The sequence below is a fragment of the Lissotriton vulgaris genome, chromosome 1_1 (genome assembly GCF_964263255.1).
Source record: "Lissotriton vulgaris chromosome 1_1, aLisVul1.2, whole genome shotgun sequence".
Classification (NCBI taxonomy): Eukaryota; Metazoa; Chordata; class Amphibia; order Caudata; family Salamandridae; genus Lissotriton; species Lissotriton vulgaris.
The window spans coordinates 1553190966-1553209055 of record NC_141685.1 but is presented as its reverse complement, the minus strand read 5'-3'; the positions used below and the strand labels follow the sequence as shown (position 1 = coordinate 1553209055).

General features: G+C 44.0%; 1 protein-coding gene across 1 annotated transcript in view; it reads left to right on the top strand.

Moving 5' to 3' along the window:
- Nucleotides 1-6302, top strand: part of LOC147750799 (solute carrier family 23 member 1-like) — a 783856-nt gene extending 777554 nt beyond the window's left edge. Inside the window, exon 12 of the mRNA XM_086936963.1 lies at nt 5555-6302. Within this exon, the coding sequence (XP_086793089.1) occupies nt 5555-5730 (176 nt within the window). The 3' untranslated portion in view covers nt 5731-6302. The remainder of the gene's footprint in view (nt 1-5554) is intronic.
- Nucleotides 6303-18090: the final 11788 nt, after the last annotated feature.

The following is an 18090-nucleotide window of genomic DNA, read 5'->3' as shown; positions in this document are numbered from 1 at the left end:
ATTGGCCTAGGGTAGGTCTTATAAGGTTAGTGTACACTCATTGGGAAAGTCAATGTGATTTACTGCTTTGTCTGTAGTCACACTTTATTATACACATAGGGAGGAAACTGCCTTAGAGTGCCTTTTTTGCTTCCCTTTGAGCTATAGAGGCCAGTGACGTTTTGAAATGGGGTGTAACCTATGTGAGAACATCAAATCTTCAAGCTCCAAAAAGATATCTTTACAACTTAGGGGTCATCCAGAATTTTCATTTTTCTCTGGCTTAGCTCAGGAACAGAGCCCAGGTCTTTGTCTCACTGCTGTGCCCAGTTAATTACATTTCTATCCAGCAGCAGGAAGAAAGCCCTCCCCACACAAAGGAAGCTTCATGTAGCTCCTGAGTAGGAATGGGGTGGGGCTGAATGGCCTCCACCAATCAATCAGCTGTAATGCTATACCAGTGATTGGCCTGCCCAAGCCCACTGAACTAAGGAGGGAACCCGCCCTCTCGAGCCAACACAGGAGAGGGCTCCTCTTTGAAGATTTAGGGAGGAAGACCCTGAAAGTGATGTCAGCGAGGGTTGGGGCCGAGGCCCCCATAGAAGATGTGACTAGTGATCTCCTGATCACTCCTTTTCAAACTGTCCCAACATGATGTGCGTGAGGGTTGGAACGGGGTGTAAGAGGGTTGAGACGGGGTGGAGAGGTGTTGTGTCATCCTAGAATTGGCCTGGGGTGCCTGACGTTTGGAACTTTGTACTCTCCTTTGGAAACTCATGCAAAAGGGGCAGAATCTCTTCTTGGCGGTGTTTTTCTGTACTTCTACGTTGGACCTTTGAACCTTGTAATGCCTTGTGATGCCCACAAATGACTAAGAACTATGTCCAGTTGACCCCAAGACCCATGTGTCACCCTAAGTGCCAGTGAGGTTGGTCACCTTACATCCCCTGGAGATGGGTTGGGGGAAAGCCCTGGACTCTACGCCCAGAGACAGATACCAGGAGGAAGGCTGGCACAGGGAGCCAGGAGAACCAGCTCCCTGTGGACTACACCACTTTGGAGGTGAGGATCTCTGTTGCAATTACTGCAATTGCTTCTGGTAGTTAGAGCTCAACACCAGGAGTAAGATGAGACCAGTATTATCATAATCGGTCCAACGAGGTCCGAGTTCTGGCATGTTTATGACTGGCAACCTTTGACCTTTTCTGAAGAATATCAGAGCAAGGGGGCCCCACACTTTTCTGAACTTACCCCTGGGGTGGGCTGGGCCTAGGTTTGGTGTAGGATTTGGACTTCATTTTCCCCAGGAAGGGGTATGCATGGGCCCTGTTGCGCCTTTCCTGGGTTGGAGGGCCCGCCTTGCTCCCCATGCCAGTGTCTGGCAGGAATAGACAGTCACCACGAGAAAGAGGATCTGCCCCAGGAAGAGACAGAGAACTGCCAGCTCCAGTGGCAGCACAAAGGAGTGCTGTCCCCTCTGGAAGCCTGCTGGAGCTGTATGGGGTTAGGTCCCTGAGTTGCCACTAACAAAGGAGGCGTTCAGGGTCGCTCGGGTGAGGCCGAGCAACCTCCAAAAGCAAAAGGAAGAGCATGCCGTGTGGCACAAGGCGGCATGGCTTAACCAAAAGCAAAAATTATGCATGCTCCCCGAGAAAAACTGCAGGAGGCCCAAAGGATTTTAATTAAAGTAATGACCCTAGGGTTGTGGGTCATAGAATTCAGGACCCCACCAGGGTTTTCTGATGTTTTAAAGCACTCCCAAGGCTAGAGCATTTGCTCTGCAGCTGGGAGTGCAGCGTCCTCTGGGGGCTTAGTTTACAGTTGCATCTATTGTGGCCTGACAATGTTTAAAAAAAGTACATCTTGCACAACTCCCTATAGGTGCTAAGTCTATGGTTGTCTGTTATGTAATCAAAACCTGATGCTCTCTAGAGGATGCTTATATAATTGCTTTTTCATGGTTGGAAATTTTAAAAAGAATACACAGTGATATGTTTTGCTAATTTTAAATGCTTTATTGAGAAAGTAATGTTGCAAATGATTATTGATTGTTTACAAATAAGTATTATTATTGCTGATACGTTCACGTACAAAATGAAGTCTTTAACATGGGGCTTGTTGCTCTTGAACCTTTGACAAAGCCAGTAGACTTACCTATAAGTTTACATGACCTTTTTAGGGGGTCAGAGGAGATTATGTAATGTCATCTATGGTATTTTCCGTTCTGCCTATGTACATATTTATAGATTACTGCATAGTATTTAGCAGTGTGTGTGTCATCAATGTACTTTTCCTTTTACTAAAGAAAAAGCACATCTTTTATTGATTGTTGTTATTAAGTGCCAGTATACGATGATTATTAGCCCACCCCACCTGCCCTGAGTTAGGCCTTGGACTGCTCTGCTTCTCTACCCTGTGAGAGTAAAGCATTACAACGGGTGCTTGGTCCCATTTATGAGAATTGTGGACCTATTACTTGTGTACGCCAGACAAATAATAACCCAATTTCCTAACTATCCCAGACAATTTTTGATTTACTTAGACATTATCAGTGAAATGTGATTGAATAAATAGAGTCTATGCATTGCCAGTCCGATTTCAGTGTGTATTTTAATTATTATATCTATCCCTTTCGCTGCGGCGGCTATTCCGCCGCAGCGCTAACAGGGCGGGGCGGCGGCCGCATGCTGGTGACAGACAAGCTCCGTCACCAGCCGCGGTTGAGCTGTGCTCGTGACGGAGCGGTTCCGTCATGGCCCGCCCCGCTCAATAGAACGCGCTGCGCAGGCGCGAAATCAGTGCCGCGCAGGCGCGGCGGCCGGGCCATGACGGAACCGCTCCGTCATCAGCACAGGCCAACCGCAGCTGATGACGGAGCGGTTCCGACATCAGCATCGAATGTGTTAAAGAGTAAAGGCCTATTTCTAAGGTCTTCGAGCCACCTTTACACTGGTCTTTTTTATACTAACCAACTGATGTCTGTTGCACAGAACTGACTTGAATTGAATTATAATTTTAGTTAATTCATGATCTGGTGGCCTGGTGCACAATGCTCTGTACAGAATTACATGTTACTGTCACTACTGAATATCCACAACTACTCTTGAAGTTGATTGCTACAGTAGTTATATATTGATGCGGCCGGAAATCTCAACCTCTGTCTCTCATACCTTTTATGTACTGAGATCTCTGCACCAATGGAGGACACAAGTAAGTATAAGACTTAGTATGAAAAGTGGAAGGACATGGCAGAGTGCTGGGAAAATGGGCAACAATTGCTACAAATGGTTGGGCATAAGGGAAATTTTAGGAGGGGTTTTAGAAGGGACATGATGCTAAAAACTACATAGGAGTAGGATAATTGTCCATCACAAACACGCTTATATTTCTACTACAGCACAATGGTGACAATAAAGTGACAAAAATGCTTAAATAAACTGCAGCACAGCATTGGAATAAGTCAAGCACCACACACAGCTGGCCAGTGGTACTGAAACACACTCCTAAAGAATGAATGAATTAATAACTTTGGGATTTATAGAGCGCCTGGTTACTCCAAAGAAGTGCCCCGTGCTAAGCATCATCAAGGTCAGAAAAGTCCAAAACAGGCAGAACCTGAGCTCCTTCTAGCTCTGCCGAAAGAGCAAGGTCTACAGATTTTTTGGAACCTTGCCTCAGACAGTTCAAGTCTTAGATTGAGTGGCATTGCGTTTCCATAGCTTTGCTGCAAGGAGGCCAAAAGAGCAACCTCCCAGTCATGCTCGACGCACTCTGGGAATCACTGCCAGAGCTGCATCTCCAGATCCAAGTGCTCTAGAGGGGGTGTGAGCACTGATCAAAGGGAAGAGATAAATGGCCCCCCTCTGATACAGTATCTTGTGAATGAGACACAGAGCTTTAAAGGAGAATCTGTGTTTTACAGGGTGCCAGTCAAGTTCAGCCAAACTTGGGTTAATTGTGGCCCATTTCGGAATTCTTAATAGCAGCCCTGCAGCTGCATTTTGTACTCTTTGTAGCATTGCCAGTCTGCCTTTAGAAATCCCCAAGTAGAGCACATTGCAGTAATCAAGCCAGGACACCAGCAAGGCTGTATTACTGTTTTATGTGCAGAGTCTGGAAATTGCCTCAAAAGCTTCCTTAACATTCTTAGTACCCCGAAACAGGTGTCCGCAGTGGCCCTGATTTGACTTTCAAAAGATAACTGAGCGTCAAAGAAAATGCCTACTTTCACTTTGAATTTAGGAATAGTGGTGGGCCCAGGTCAGCAGGTCACCACGCCCAGGACCAGATTGAGGGCTGTTTCCCCACCACCAGCACCTCTGTTTTATCTGCATTTATCTTCAGGCAGCTAGCCTGCATCCATGTCGCTAGATCAGAGAGACAGGAGTCTAAGAGAAATTAATTAAAAGCATACCTTATAGCCAAGTTTGCTACAAAATAAATAAAAATGTAAAGGTGGATTATTTTAATTGTAAAGGGCTGTTCAAACAATTATATTTAAAAAAAGAATGAATTTATCTAAAATAATATACAAACCAATATAAAATTAGTTGTATCTTTTTTTAAGTAGAAGGGTATTACATTTTCCTTTATTTTCCTATAGAAAGATCTCGACCATAGTGGCTGACATCTCCACAACTAAGTGGAAGTCTCCACCCCCTCATTTGAAGAAGTGGAGACTCTTACATTTACTTCTTCTTTTTTGTTCAAAATATGTTATTCTTTTTAATCTGAGGGCAAACAGATAAGCATATAACACTGCAATACAAATACAAAGAGGATTTTTTGAGATAATCACATCAATCATATATCATACAAATTACATATCAAGTGTAGTATGTACTTATATAAGAGACGATTTCAGTCAAATAGGTTAGAGCAATAACAAATGTAATACCATTATGACAGAAGTATAGTTGTAGATAAACTCAATTGCTTAGCCTTTTAGGCCAAAACGTAAAAATGATGGTATCCATCTGATGGTTTGTGTATGCAGAGAAACTCCCAAACGTATAGTACACAGGGCCGGCCTGGCCACAGAGTGCACCGGGCAATCCTCCGGTGCGCCTCACGGGTGGAGGCCGGGTTTGGGCCGTTTTGTTACAGGACTGCTTTTGCAATATAGCTGCACGTTCGGCCCTGTACCAAAATCGGCCTAAAACCGGCCCCTGCAAAGAGCTCGGTGGCACCTCCAACCCCCCCCCCCCCCTCCTCGAGTGGGCGGGGGAGGGGGGGTTGGAGGTCCGAGCACTTTGCCAGGGCCGGTAGTGGTTCCCAGTCCGGCCCTGTCTTCACTTAGAGACTAACTTGAATTTATTTCCATTTAACCGGAGCTACTGTGCTCCGAAGACGGACTGCTATTGTTTGCATTGATTAATGTGATAGGAACGATTGTTTTTAAAAACGATTAAACGTGAATTAATGTTCAAATACATCAGTCAATTGAGGCTGTCAAATGTGGAATATATTGTAAAGAAAATGTATACAAAATAGGAAATTCAGTTGTGTTTATGCTAACGTTTTCCAGCATGCTCCTTCTGACATGTGCTACAAATGTTTTTCTGCTCACCGACAGGTACAGATGAAGAGAGAGGAACCTCTGCGTGGCAAAAGCAAATCCACGGAGACGGAGCAAATGCCGGCGCGGGGGACTCCTGCTATGACCTGCCCTTTGTAACTCAGTGCCTTAAAAAGCTTCCGTGGACTCGATATATTCCGTTTCTACCAACGTTTCAGATGTCCAAGGATTAGCGAACATTACACCTTTGTTATCAACAATGCTACTGGTTTACTGGGTGTTACAACCATGGAACTACCTCCTCACTTCGATCCAAAATGTCGGGCGGCTAAACATTTACATTAATGTGATTCTTTCTCATTATGGAACCTAATTTGTTAACGAACATGCATCCCTTTATGCATGGGTGTCATTTAGGGGTCCCAGCTGCAACCCCTAGCTTCACTGAGACCCCTGATAATGCATTTGCACCCCTAGCCTCAGAGGTGGCAAAATCAGTGCCAATAAGTCAAGGGCGGCTTCGCCTTCTTGTTTTCAGCTCATTTTTGAATTATGCTAACAGCGAATAAATTGTACATTATTTAATTGACCTCGAATCTGGGGAACCGGGATCGAGTCTCGGCAATGACGCTGGATATCCTGTGATTCTGGGCAAACCACTTAGGGGCAGATTTATGAAGGGCTTGCGCCACGTTTACGCCGCTGTTGCGTGACGCAACGGCGCAGAAACGTGGCGCATCCCTGCGCCCTATTTACAACGTGACGCATCTAGGAGATGCGTCACGTTGTACAGCACTGCGCCATGAGGAGGCGTTCCTGCGCAGGGGGGGCGTTTCTGCGCAGGAACGCCTCTTGAAAGTGGCTGAGTGAAATCTATGAGATTTCACTCAGTCACTTTCAGGGCAATGCTGCGTCAAAACCCTGCGCCTGCTTGAAGCAGGCGTAAGGCTTGAGGCAGCATTGAAAGAATAGGCCCCCCGAGAGCATTGCTGGAGCTGCGTCGCGCTGGCAACGCAACTCCAGCAATGCGCCACATTTCCGGCACAGATGCGTCACGCATCTGTGCCGTTTTTGCCCCATGGTGCGCCGCATCATAAATGCGGCGCACCATGGGTGGCGTAGCTGTGGCGCACTGTGGCGCATGTTAACTGGCGCATCCCTCGGGATGCGCCAGTTAACATAAATCTGCCCCTAAATCTCCCCGTGCCTAAGAAAAAATGAATGTATCCTCCTCTAACGTAACTGGTGCTATGTAAAGCGCTCTGATACCCGATACCGGGCCAAGTTCGCGCTATATAAAACTCCGTAAAAAAATGTTAAAAAAAGATGAGTATCAGGTAATTAAAAACTGTTTTTAAGCATATGTTGTGTGCGTGCTTGCAGATGACAGTGTGTTTGTGTGAGAGAGGGAGTGTTTATGTGCAAGCGGTTGTGAATGTGAGCATATGTGTGTGAATGAAAGTGGCAGTCAGTGATAGGAGTGGCAATAAATGAGATTAAATGTCGATAAGTGAGCATGAGTAAGTCAGGGTGAGTAGAAAATGAGAGAAGAGTGAGTGCAAGGCAGCGTGAGTGAGTAGCTGTGAGGTAATTAGCATAAGAATGAGTGACAATGTGTGAATGAATGTAAGATTGAGTGCAAGAGAGTGAGGCTAAATGGGTCCAAATGAGTGAGAATGGTTGAGTAGTTCTGAGCAGGTGATAACATGTATGAGTTAGGGAAAGTATATTAGCAGGTAAGAGAATGTGGTATGTTTGTAAGTCTGAATTTTGCTCTTTCAAAATACTTGTGTTGGCATACCAGAGACAATTATTAACAGACAGGGACCTGGCATACTAGTGAAAATACTTGATATATAGGAAATCCATGACTAAAGGTTGGTGCAGGTCAACTGGAGGTAAATATTGGTATGGGGCATTCATGGCAAAATGTTTGTGCTAGCACACTGAATGTGATTCTTGGCATTAAAGATGACATTTGTGGCATATAGGAGAGGGACAAACATGACAAAATACTGGCCACATCATTCTAGAGGTACATTTTGAGACAGGGGTCACCCATGGTACGTGGATTACATTAATAGCAAAGGTCCATGACTGGCAAATTATATGTAATCGTTGTCATAAGGTTTATTCTGGCCCTGACACAGTAGAGGATATTTTTTGCATATGGGGGTACCTATAGCAAATTGTGAAAAAGGAGGCCAACTCGAGTGTTGAGTCAGGTTTCATTGGCTTGGGACACCATGAAAAGACATATATTTTTTAAAGAGTGCCCTTTCATAGCCCATTTTTTTTAGAAGATTTATATGAAACTATTGCTTTGAAATGCACTGTTTGACCAATTATTTTTCAAAGTTTTCTTTTGAAGATAATCCCTTACACCGAACCCAATCTAAAGAGCTCTGCTTCGTTTGCTTTGCACAATACAATTTAGGGCAAGTATTGTATTACATGCACCCCATCACTTTCAATGGTTATGGCAGCACCCTAATAAAAGTGGATCCAAAGGAGACATTTGTGTTGTATTTTTATATTAATCACACATATTGCAACTTCAATTATGTCAATTATTATGATGTCATTCAGGCTATGCTCAAGGCACATCACTTCCTGGGAAGATTCAGTGTCAAAGGTCATATGATGTCACTTCCTTTGATATCAATAAGCTAGAAGTGTGTGTGTGATGTAGCTTCCACTCTCCCAGGCATTTTGAAGAATTATTGACATCCTTGCCTTTATGACATTAATCAGTTTAAACACACAAAGCGTATCTCAGGCATAGTGTTTAACAAGTCTCAAAAATGATCCGATGTTGTAGCCTAAGAAAAAAGGTTTCATAAACACAAACCACAACTCCATTAACTATCAAGAGAGATGCGCACAACCACCAGGAGCATTAAAACTAGGCTCAGGTGAAATTTCCTATGCATTGGCCTAGTCATGGCTAATTTTAGTAATTTCACATTATGCTTTTTAAGCAAAATTATGCTATTACACCACCTCAGGTATTTTCGCATTTGCAGCAAAATGTGAGCGCAGGGGATCCACATCAACGACAAAAAGTCAAGCAGCGGCTATTTGTGTTTCTTGTCTTTTTGTGTAATTTTTTAGCACAAAAATGGAGCAACGAATCATTTTATGCTAAAATACAGCGCCAAATGCTGGTTCTGCATTTTGCCTAAATGCGCATAATTTCACCATTTTTTTCCAAAATTTTGCATAATTACTCAAAAGCAAATCATGCAAAGTTCACACACCCCTAGTTAAATGTTGAATTGGAGTGGCAGTCAGCCTTTCCTGAGGGAAGCTTAGCACTAATACACCGCTAGTTTTGATATTGGAAGCAAGGTGGAAATGGCTTAAAACTGAGACACCTCATAACAAAACTAGCAGTTGCGTTACTGCATTTTATTTATCCATAGCTTTATACCAAGGTGTAGTTGTCTAAGCACATTTAGGTAGGCACTGTACCTATTACCCAATAACATTTGAATGCATTTTACTGACCTCTGAAGGATGAAAGTCTGAGCGAATCTCAGTCTGGCATGAAACTCTACTTTTACTTTAAGGGCCTAGGCTTCCCTCATCCCCCCTCATACAGCAAATCACCCCTCCCAACCTGCAGGACTGAAGAAGGAAAGAAAGGGTGGTGTCCTTGGCTCCCAGGTGTCACTACGCAATCTATGCTTCTCCGACTATATTGAACCAATAGACCTGTCTCGTTGTGAAGGAGAAACCGTATCTCACTTTTCAAATTAGGGAATGGCACAGGGCTGGTAGATACAAGATAGGCCAGAACCTATTAAGATAACCGTATAAAAAAAGGTGTCAAACATAGGTCTACTACAGGCGAGTTACCTGCCAGATTTTCAGTATAACCACTGACTATGTCAGTGCTTCCCATCTAGATTAGGTGTTATCTCACGCGATATGCTGAATGTCTAGCATGAATCCAGCCCTAGGGGGCTGAAGGTGGATATCTCTGAAGTGAGAGAATATTTAAACAACAAAAATAAAGAATACTTTTTACAGTAAATATAGTGCATGTGTGCTGAAAATGTTTATGGATTAGACTGGTGAATTAGTGCATTTACCACTGATTTTCATGTTGGTCAGAATGATTCACAATGTCTTACTCTCTAGATCGATTACAAATCAATCCAAATCTTTCTGCAATGTAATACCGCCTGGCACCTCGCTTGATCGCTGTAATGTGATTACTAATGCCTGCCTGTATGGGTATGGGGTCCTGCAGCAATGCAGAGATGGAATGCACCACGCAGCAGCATTAACCTATCATTCTACAAAGCTCGCCAGAGGAGTGTAAAGGTTGTCGGTTGAGCAGGCTTGTCTTGCCCCTTTTTACTATGAAATTGTAATTAATTTTGCCTAGTTGCAAACTAACTGCAAAGAAAATTAAAACATAAATATGAAAATTGTCTAGTCTTCAAAATGTATCTGTCTCATTAGCACCAAGATGAGAGTTACACAACAGGATGATATAGGAATGTTCTCTCTCCCTGGAAAAATACTCTGTCAAACGGGTTTTGCATTAGCCAATAACACATTGAATGATCAACCTCCTAAAATGTAACCCCGCATTATTCTAAAAAGCCATATATTATTATATGAAGGCTTAATTTCTTGCAATGGCTGCTTTGCGGTAAGCGAGGCTCGCAGTAAGCAGGTTTGCCTCTGACTTGAGTTACACATCAGGACTTGGGTGGGTGCCGATGCCTTGTAGCTAGCAAGACAGAAACATGAATTATATTATATTCTAATTGCATTTGTATAGTGTTTACAACCCCTGATGAGGCGTTGAAGTGCTTTTTCGGTGAGTAGCACACTACCCCAGAACCCATAAAGGATTAGTGGTGAATTAATATATTGAAATATAAAAGTAATTTGAGTGGAGGATATATTAGTTAGTTGTTTGGATTGAGAAAGATAGTGGAGGGATAGAAAAGGAAAAAGGTTTGAATTTATATAGCGCTTGCTACCCCTGATGAGGTGCTGAAGCGCTTTTTCAGCGAGTAGCACTTAACCCAAAAAGGATTAGTGGTAAATTAGATTAGTGAAATATGAAGTAATTTGATCGGTTGGTATGTTAGTCTGTTATATGGATTGAGAAGGATAGTGGAGGGATAGGAGAAGGAAAAGGTTTGCATTTATATAGTGCTTGCTACCCCTGATGTGGTGTTGAAATGCTTTTCAGTGAATAGCACGGCACTCCTGCGCCCAAACAGGATTAGTGGGAATTTGTATAGGGGAATATGTAATTAATTTGAGTGGGCGGTATGTTAGTCTGTTATTTTGATTGAAAAGTAATAAAGGAGGGATGGAAGAGGGAAGGGTCTAGCATTTTGTTTTTGTGGGGGGAGTTCATAGCAGTAGGAGGGGGTTTATGATGAGTAAAGGGGAGGGGAACGGGAAGAGTCAGAGGGGAGGGTTTAGAAAGGCTTGTTTGGGAGATTTGAATAGTAAAAGAGGTATGAGATTGTGCAAGGAGGTAAAGAGTATAGAAAGGGTTATTTTGGGGATCATAGTGGTGGAATAGGGTTTGGGATACATGAGCGAGTGGAGGTAGAGGACATATTGATAGATTTATAGGGTGAGAAATAGGGTAGTGCATTGGATATGCTGAATTTGAAGAAAAGTAATAAATCTAGAGACACGGGTACATGAAAAGTATTTTTTCATATATATATGCGTGGAAATCCCAGATGGGGAAAGATTTGTCACAGAGTTTTTATAGTAACAAAGCTTGATCTTGCTAGTTTCTCAACTTGTCCATGGTCATACGGAGGTTTCTTACTTCCTTCGATACTTTAGGCGGTGTTCCCAGAACATCCGGCCAAGCGGCAAGTGGGTCATAATTTTCCCAATCGCCACACATGAATATTTCCATTTTGGAAGCATTCAATTTGAGATGGATTCATGTCATTCATTGATCAGCGGCTCTGAGACATATGAAAATTGATGAATTTCTAATTTCTTTTGGACATTCCCATTGAAGGAGTATTTGTGTGTCATCTGCATAGTTATAACAGGGTGGGGTGACTGCGAACCCCAAGCCAATCGCACTGCTAAGGCAACTTTGCCACATTATTTGAAAATTATTCCTTATTTTTAACTCCGTTTAAACCATATATTCCTTTTGTATTCATTTCTTCTGACTCCACTGTCATGTCTTTCATCACATTTAAAGCTCCACACGCGGGATAATTCGCAATTTCCCAAGCTTCTCGTGCTCAAGTTGTGCCTCTCCAGGCCTCCTTCAAGAACACGACAAATGCAAGAGGTTCGTCGAAGCAGTGTTTATTAAAAGATCCAATGCATTTCAGGCTAGAAAAGCCCTTCATCAGGGGGAACTGTAAACAATAATAACTTACAATAAGACTATGAACATTTACAACATCTCCATGTTGATACATATTGCTTAATCTTAAATCACTATATCATGTTAAAAGAACCCCATACTGCACAAGTTCGCTTGTGTTAGCACATTTCAAGAACTACCACGAGTAATTCATATCCTAAACCCTTTAGCTTGTGATTAACCATTCCCACTATTTCCCAACCATTCCCACTATATGAGTACTTTCACTGTTTGTCAAACACCTGATGCCCCATGCTTATAGCCAAACCATTCCCACTATTTCAACAAACATCCTCTCTCTTCACTCTGTGCTGTCCCGTTTTTTTCAAATCACACCCAATAGGGTCTCCCTTTAAATAAAAATACATCACCATCTCACCCATAATATAATTTGCACACTCTACACACCATTCATCCTTCCTTGCACTCTCCCACATTCAACCACAATTCCACCTTCCCAACATCATTCACAATTGCCTTCACTCTCCCGCATTCACCCATAAATCACAAATCCGCCTCCCTAGTATCCCATGTCTTTCCTCATCCATACGTTATCCAACCACACTCACAAAAACATACTCATTTATCCATCTCCCCCACGCATTCCCTATTACTTTTTTACTACCTTCCTTTTACAAACAATTCACAGCACTATATTTCTCGTACCTCACTGCATAGTTATAGCATGTGAGGTGGAATTGATAAATCAGTGCCGCTAATGACTTCATGTAGATGTTGAAAAGCATGGGTGAGATTATAGAGCCTTGAGGGCCCCCTGCTTTTGTGAAGTATGGGTTGGACGATAAAGGGAGCATATGGATGACATTGGTTCTGTTGTGAAGGTAGGATGTGATCCGGTCTAGAGCAGTCCCCTCCATGCCTGCTTCATAGAGACTTTGTATCAGAGTGTCATGGTTAACCATGTCAAAGGCAGCTGAGAGGTCCAAGAGAAGTAGTGTAGTTAACTGAATAGCGATGGGAATGTATCTTCTTCTTCAGTGAGACAGTAGGTGTTTACTGTAGTTCCACTTTGGCACCAGCGAAATTTCAGCTATACCAGCATACTATTGCATCATTTTGCAATTTTCACATAAAGCTTCTTATACAAAATGTCCAAAATTATGCTTATGTGGTGTAATTCTGCTGCATGTGTGGAAAAAGTTTAGCGTGTAATCACGAGAACAACATGAACTATCAGCGTCTGTACCATGGTGGTCTTTTAAGGTGCACCACAGAGCTGAGCGTTTATTTTAGGATCCCTCATGGTGTAAAGTGAATTAATTTAACCCAATATTTCTGTGAGTGAGTGCTTACTTTTCAGACAACACAGCTCAAAACAAAAAGAGCCAAATCTTGCTAGTCTTTCCAAGCTACAGTATCTGAAATAAAGCATTAACTCAACTCAAAGAAATGCTGGGTTAAAGGAATTCACATTATGCCTGGCAGACACAAACATCCACTCTGCTCTGCACTACACTAGAAAAGCCCATCATGATACGGACCCAGAACATGTGAAGGAAGTGGCCCATTTAGGGTCACCCGGGTCACTAATGACCACCTCTCAGCCTTCCAAACCAAATGAAGAGTGAGTCAGACTGTCGTAATTGGCCCGATCGGATTAGCGATTAGCTGAACCTACACGTTTCGCTTCTTAACTTGGCTATATACGATAAACGCCATTTCGAATGTTGCAGCGGCCATCTTAGACCATGAGCGGCCTCGTGGCCGACGTGCCCTTTAGTCCTTCGTCCGTTCCACTGACCACTCTCATCTGCCCAGCAACAGGCTATTTTTAGTACTGGTCAAGCCACACATGCGCAGTTCTCACTGACCCGTACACCTTCAGGAATGTGCTACTAACTGACCAGCGGGTTTGAAACTCTCCAATGAGCTGGCAGTATTCCAAAACATGACCATATATGTCTCTAAACTGTGTCTTAGCTTGTGCCGCCTAAACTTTTATTGCCCCAAAATTGTATATAAACGGGGTCACACCGGTGTTCGGTGTGATACCTCTTGCATTACCGAAGGGTGCTGTTTGAGTGTACCACCACCCCATGGGGTCCTAATAAACTTGTTCTTTGCATTTTACAGTTTCCGTGCCAACAGTTCTTGTGTAAGTGGGTAATCTCTGGAGCGTGTAGGCCTTGGGAACCCCGAAATACTTCAATTGGCGACCACGAAGGGACTCATCGGCGACTCGGATGCCCGAAGGAGAGGTCGTGACGAAGGCTTGGAAATCCGCCATGGGCGCGCGCTGCCACGAGTGACCCGAGTCTTGGCTGCCACGGTGTTTTTTCCTTTCCTTCCGATCTGACCTTCCAGGTGGCGCCGGTCTCCGACTGAGTTTTCGAAGTGTCCGCATCACTGAGAGAGTGCCGTTTGGCTGATTTGGCTTACAAGACCTTGGCAGTTGGAACCTGGACAGTTGAGTATTTGGTAAGCTTTGTGTTCGGTAAGGTAGTCTTCGGACGCTTACTGAAGTTCTACGAATTGTGTTCGGTAAGGTAGTCTTCGGACGCTTACTGAAGTCCTACGAATTGTGTTCGGTAAGGTAGTCTTCGGACGCTTACTGAAAAATCTGTGCTTTGTGATCGGTGAGGACGCTTGCCGAATTCTATGAACTTTGATTTGAGTTAGCTAACATTGTGAATTTGTGATCTTTGAACTTATATGTGTAGTGCACTTCACATAGGCAGGCATGTAGAGATGTTTCTCTAACTTTGTTTTTTTCCTTTGAGCGGCACGATCGTGTGGAGGACTGTAAGTGCCATTTTGTCTGGTGTCGCGCTTTCGTGATACTTTTTGAACATGCCTGTTTTTAGCACACTCCGAGGAATGTGTTGTTTAGGAGAAGGTGCCTCAATCAGGTTAGCGGAATCGCAGCCGGCTCCCCCAGAGGGGACTCCAAATAGGGAAATGTATATCAAGTTCGGCCTCCCCCCTATTATGTACAGTAAATTGTGGCATAAGTACACTAAGGCCGATCCCGAATTGCAATGGCCTCTACACGGATCATACGATTTGAGTAAAATCCAATTTGTGGAGCAATGTATGTTTCAGCGCAGGTCTAGACAAAACATGTTTGATTGTGTGCGACTGTGGGAGAAAGCGGCGCGTGAACGAATGAAGCGTGAGGTTGCCTTGGCGGACAAAGAGCAGCGCAAGGCTGCTCGGGATAAGGCTTTACAGCTTGAGGAAAAGGAGGCTCAGGAGAAGAAAGAAAGGGAGGAACGGGAACGTAATTTGCAAACTGCTGGTCAGTTTCCTATTCGCCGACCACTTTATTCTGTCCTTAATAATGAAGTTGATGATTTTTCTTTGTTAGATCGGTCACCGCCTCCGTATGTTACGCCGACGGCCCCAGCTGTGGACTTTGACGATGACGGACGGGATAAGTCGGGCAAGAAGGGGGTATCGGCTCTCAGGTTTACTGCGGAGAGGTCCGCTCATTTACGTAGTTGGGCTCGCAAAGTGAATAAGCATAGTGTTACTCAGGATCAATTGATATCAGAGAAAGCAGGGTGGACGGATCTTGAAGTGATGTATTTTTTGTCTTCCTTGGCTGATGAGGTTGTAAGCGCATATCGAGATCTTTCGGATACGTTAGAGCCAAAAGTGTTGTCGGTGTACCGTGAAAATTTAGCTAAAGGTGACTTTGATCTTTCAGATGTTGACGACCTGTTCAAGCAATTGATCAAGCTGCGAGACGAGACAACCCATTTGAGGCAGGAACGGAAACGGAGGCAAAAAGAGTCCGAGCCGGGAAATGACGGGGCGGTTAAGGAGTGTTCTCTCCGTGGTTCAGATAAGAGCTCTGCGTTGCATGTTATGCCTATGCGTGAAGCCGCGCCTTTGTATGTTCCACCAAAAGGGGAAGGTACGGATGATGATAAGTTGTCGAAGGATGCGAAGGGGTATTTTGTGTATAATTGGGTATATACGCCATGGAATAGGGCAGATGTCATGGCACTGAAAAATTCTCTACCTGATCTCCGAAAGAACCCAGCGGCATTTTATGAGGGGGTGGAAGGGGCTATATCGTCTTGTGTGATGACTCTTGTAGATATAGATTTGTTTTTTGGGCTAATTTTACCACCTGATATGTGGAGGCAAATTCGTAAGACTAATGATGAAACGATCTTGGGGGGAACCTGGAAAGAAATAAACGCTGCAGATTTAGATAGGGAACCGGCATGTAAGCCTTGTCCGCTAATTTTAGATCTTCCGGCAGCTATTTTGCATAAATTGAAAACGCTTGTTCCCGCCAAAAAGATTGATTGGACCATGTTAACGTCGTGCAAGCAGAAACCCGATGAAACGGTCTCTGATTTCTTTACACGCTTCGAGGAGGCCTTTCATGATTACAGTGGTCAATCCTTAACAGACGATACGGGTCGGCATCTGTTTGTAGATAAGTATGTAGCTAATCTCCTACCAGAGATTGCTAAGCGACTGAAATCGAGTGAAAGTTCCTGGGCCACGGCGACCCCTGCGTCCTTGTTAACTATGGCTCAGTATTATGAGCGGCAGGAGGTGGAAGCTAAAGAAAGTGTAGAGAAAAAGACGAAGGAATTGAAAACGAAGGTGATGTTGGCACAGGTTCGGGGAACACAGGGTAGAGGGAATGATAGAGGTAGACGCGGTGGGGGAAATGCATCGTATGGTCGTACGGACATTGCGGAGGATCAGTGTGCTTATTGTAAGGAGTTTGGACATTGGGCAGAAGATTGTCCGGTACTTCGCGAACAGCGTAGTCAGCGTGGTCGAGGTAGTGGAAGGTCAAGGGGAGGTTATACTGGAACGAGAGGTGGCGGAGGTGATCGTAGACAGGTTGAGGAGAGGGGCCGTGGCCAGGACGAACGAAATACGTTTGATAGACGGAATCAATATCAGATTTCGGAAGGAGAGAATGTGGAACATCAGGACTACGTGCATGCATAGGATTGCGTAGGATGGGGTAAGGAATCAGTTGAAGTGCCAGTAGATCAGCAAGGTCCATATGTAACAGCGGGTATTTTGGGTTCTACTGATCAGTTTCTAGTCGACACAGGAGCTACTCGTAGCGCTCTGTCGAAAAACTTGGTTCCGAGGGCTCCCCTGTCTGGCGAAATGATTACGTGTGTAGGGTTTGATGGCACACCCTCCCCCAGCCCATTGTCCAAGCCCCTTGCACTATGCATTGACAAATACTTTAGCTTTGGCCAATTTTTGTTATCGCCCCATACCCCAGATAATATCTTGGGCATTGATTTGCTTAAATATTTTCGAGCAACAATACGCTGCGCCCCAGAGGGAGTGCGGGTCATTCTGAATGACAACTACCCTGACCCTGATGATTGCCCTGACCCTGACAGATTTTGTGTCATTTTAGATATTCCCGCTCTGGCCTCTCTGCCGCACACGTTGTGGGCGACATCAGATACGGATGTGGGAGAGATGCGCATTCCACCAATACACATTACTGTTAAGGAAGGGGCCCCCCTACCACGAGTGCCACAGTATAAGATCTCGAAGGAAGGTGAAATTGCACTGACGCATATTGTTCAGGATTTGATTTCCGCAGGGGTGGTGGAGGAGGTCCCTTATAATGTTTGTAATAGCCCTACTCTACCGATTCTTAAAAGAGATTCAGATGGCAAGATCTATCGATTTATTATTGATTTGCGTGAAATAAATAAAATTGTCATTCCCCAATACCCAGTGGTGTCTGATATCACGACTTTGCTTACTTTGGTTCCACCGACAGCCACCACTTTTAGCGTTATTGACCTAAAGAATGCATTCTTTTCTATTCCTGTTCACCCGGATAGTAGATATCTGTTTGGTTTTACGCTCCATAATAAATCGTATAGATTTTGTCGCGTTCCCCAAGGTTATACTGAGAGCCCTAGCATCTACAGCCAGGCTTTGAAACGTCAACTAGATTCCTTTACATTACAGTCTGGCGTGGCACTCATCCAGTATGTGGATGACCTTCTGCTCGCCGCCGACTCCTATGCACAATGTGAACAGAGTACGCTTGCGTTGCTTTCCTTTTTGGCACAAAACAATCATAAGGTTTCCAAGAAAAAGCTTCAATACTGTAGACCCCAGGTGACCTACCTCGGTCATCTGTTGTCTAAGGAGGGGCGGGCATTAACATCAGATCGAATTCAAGCAATTTTAGACACACCAGTCCCCCGCACGCAGAGAGATGTGCGTGCTTTCA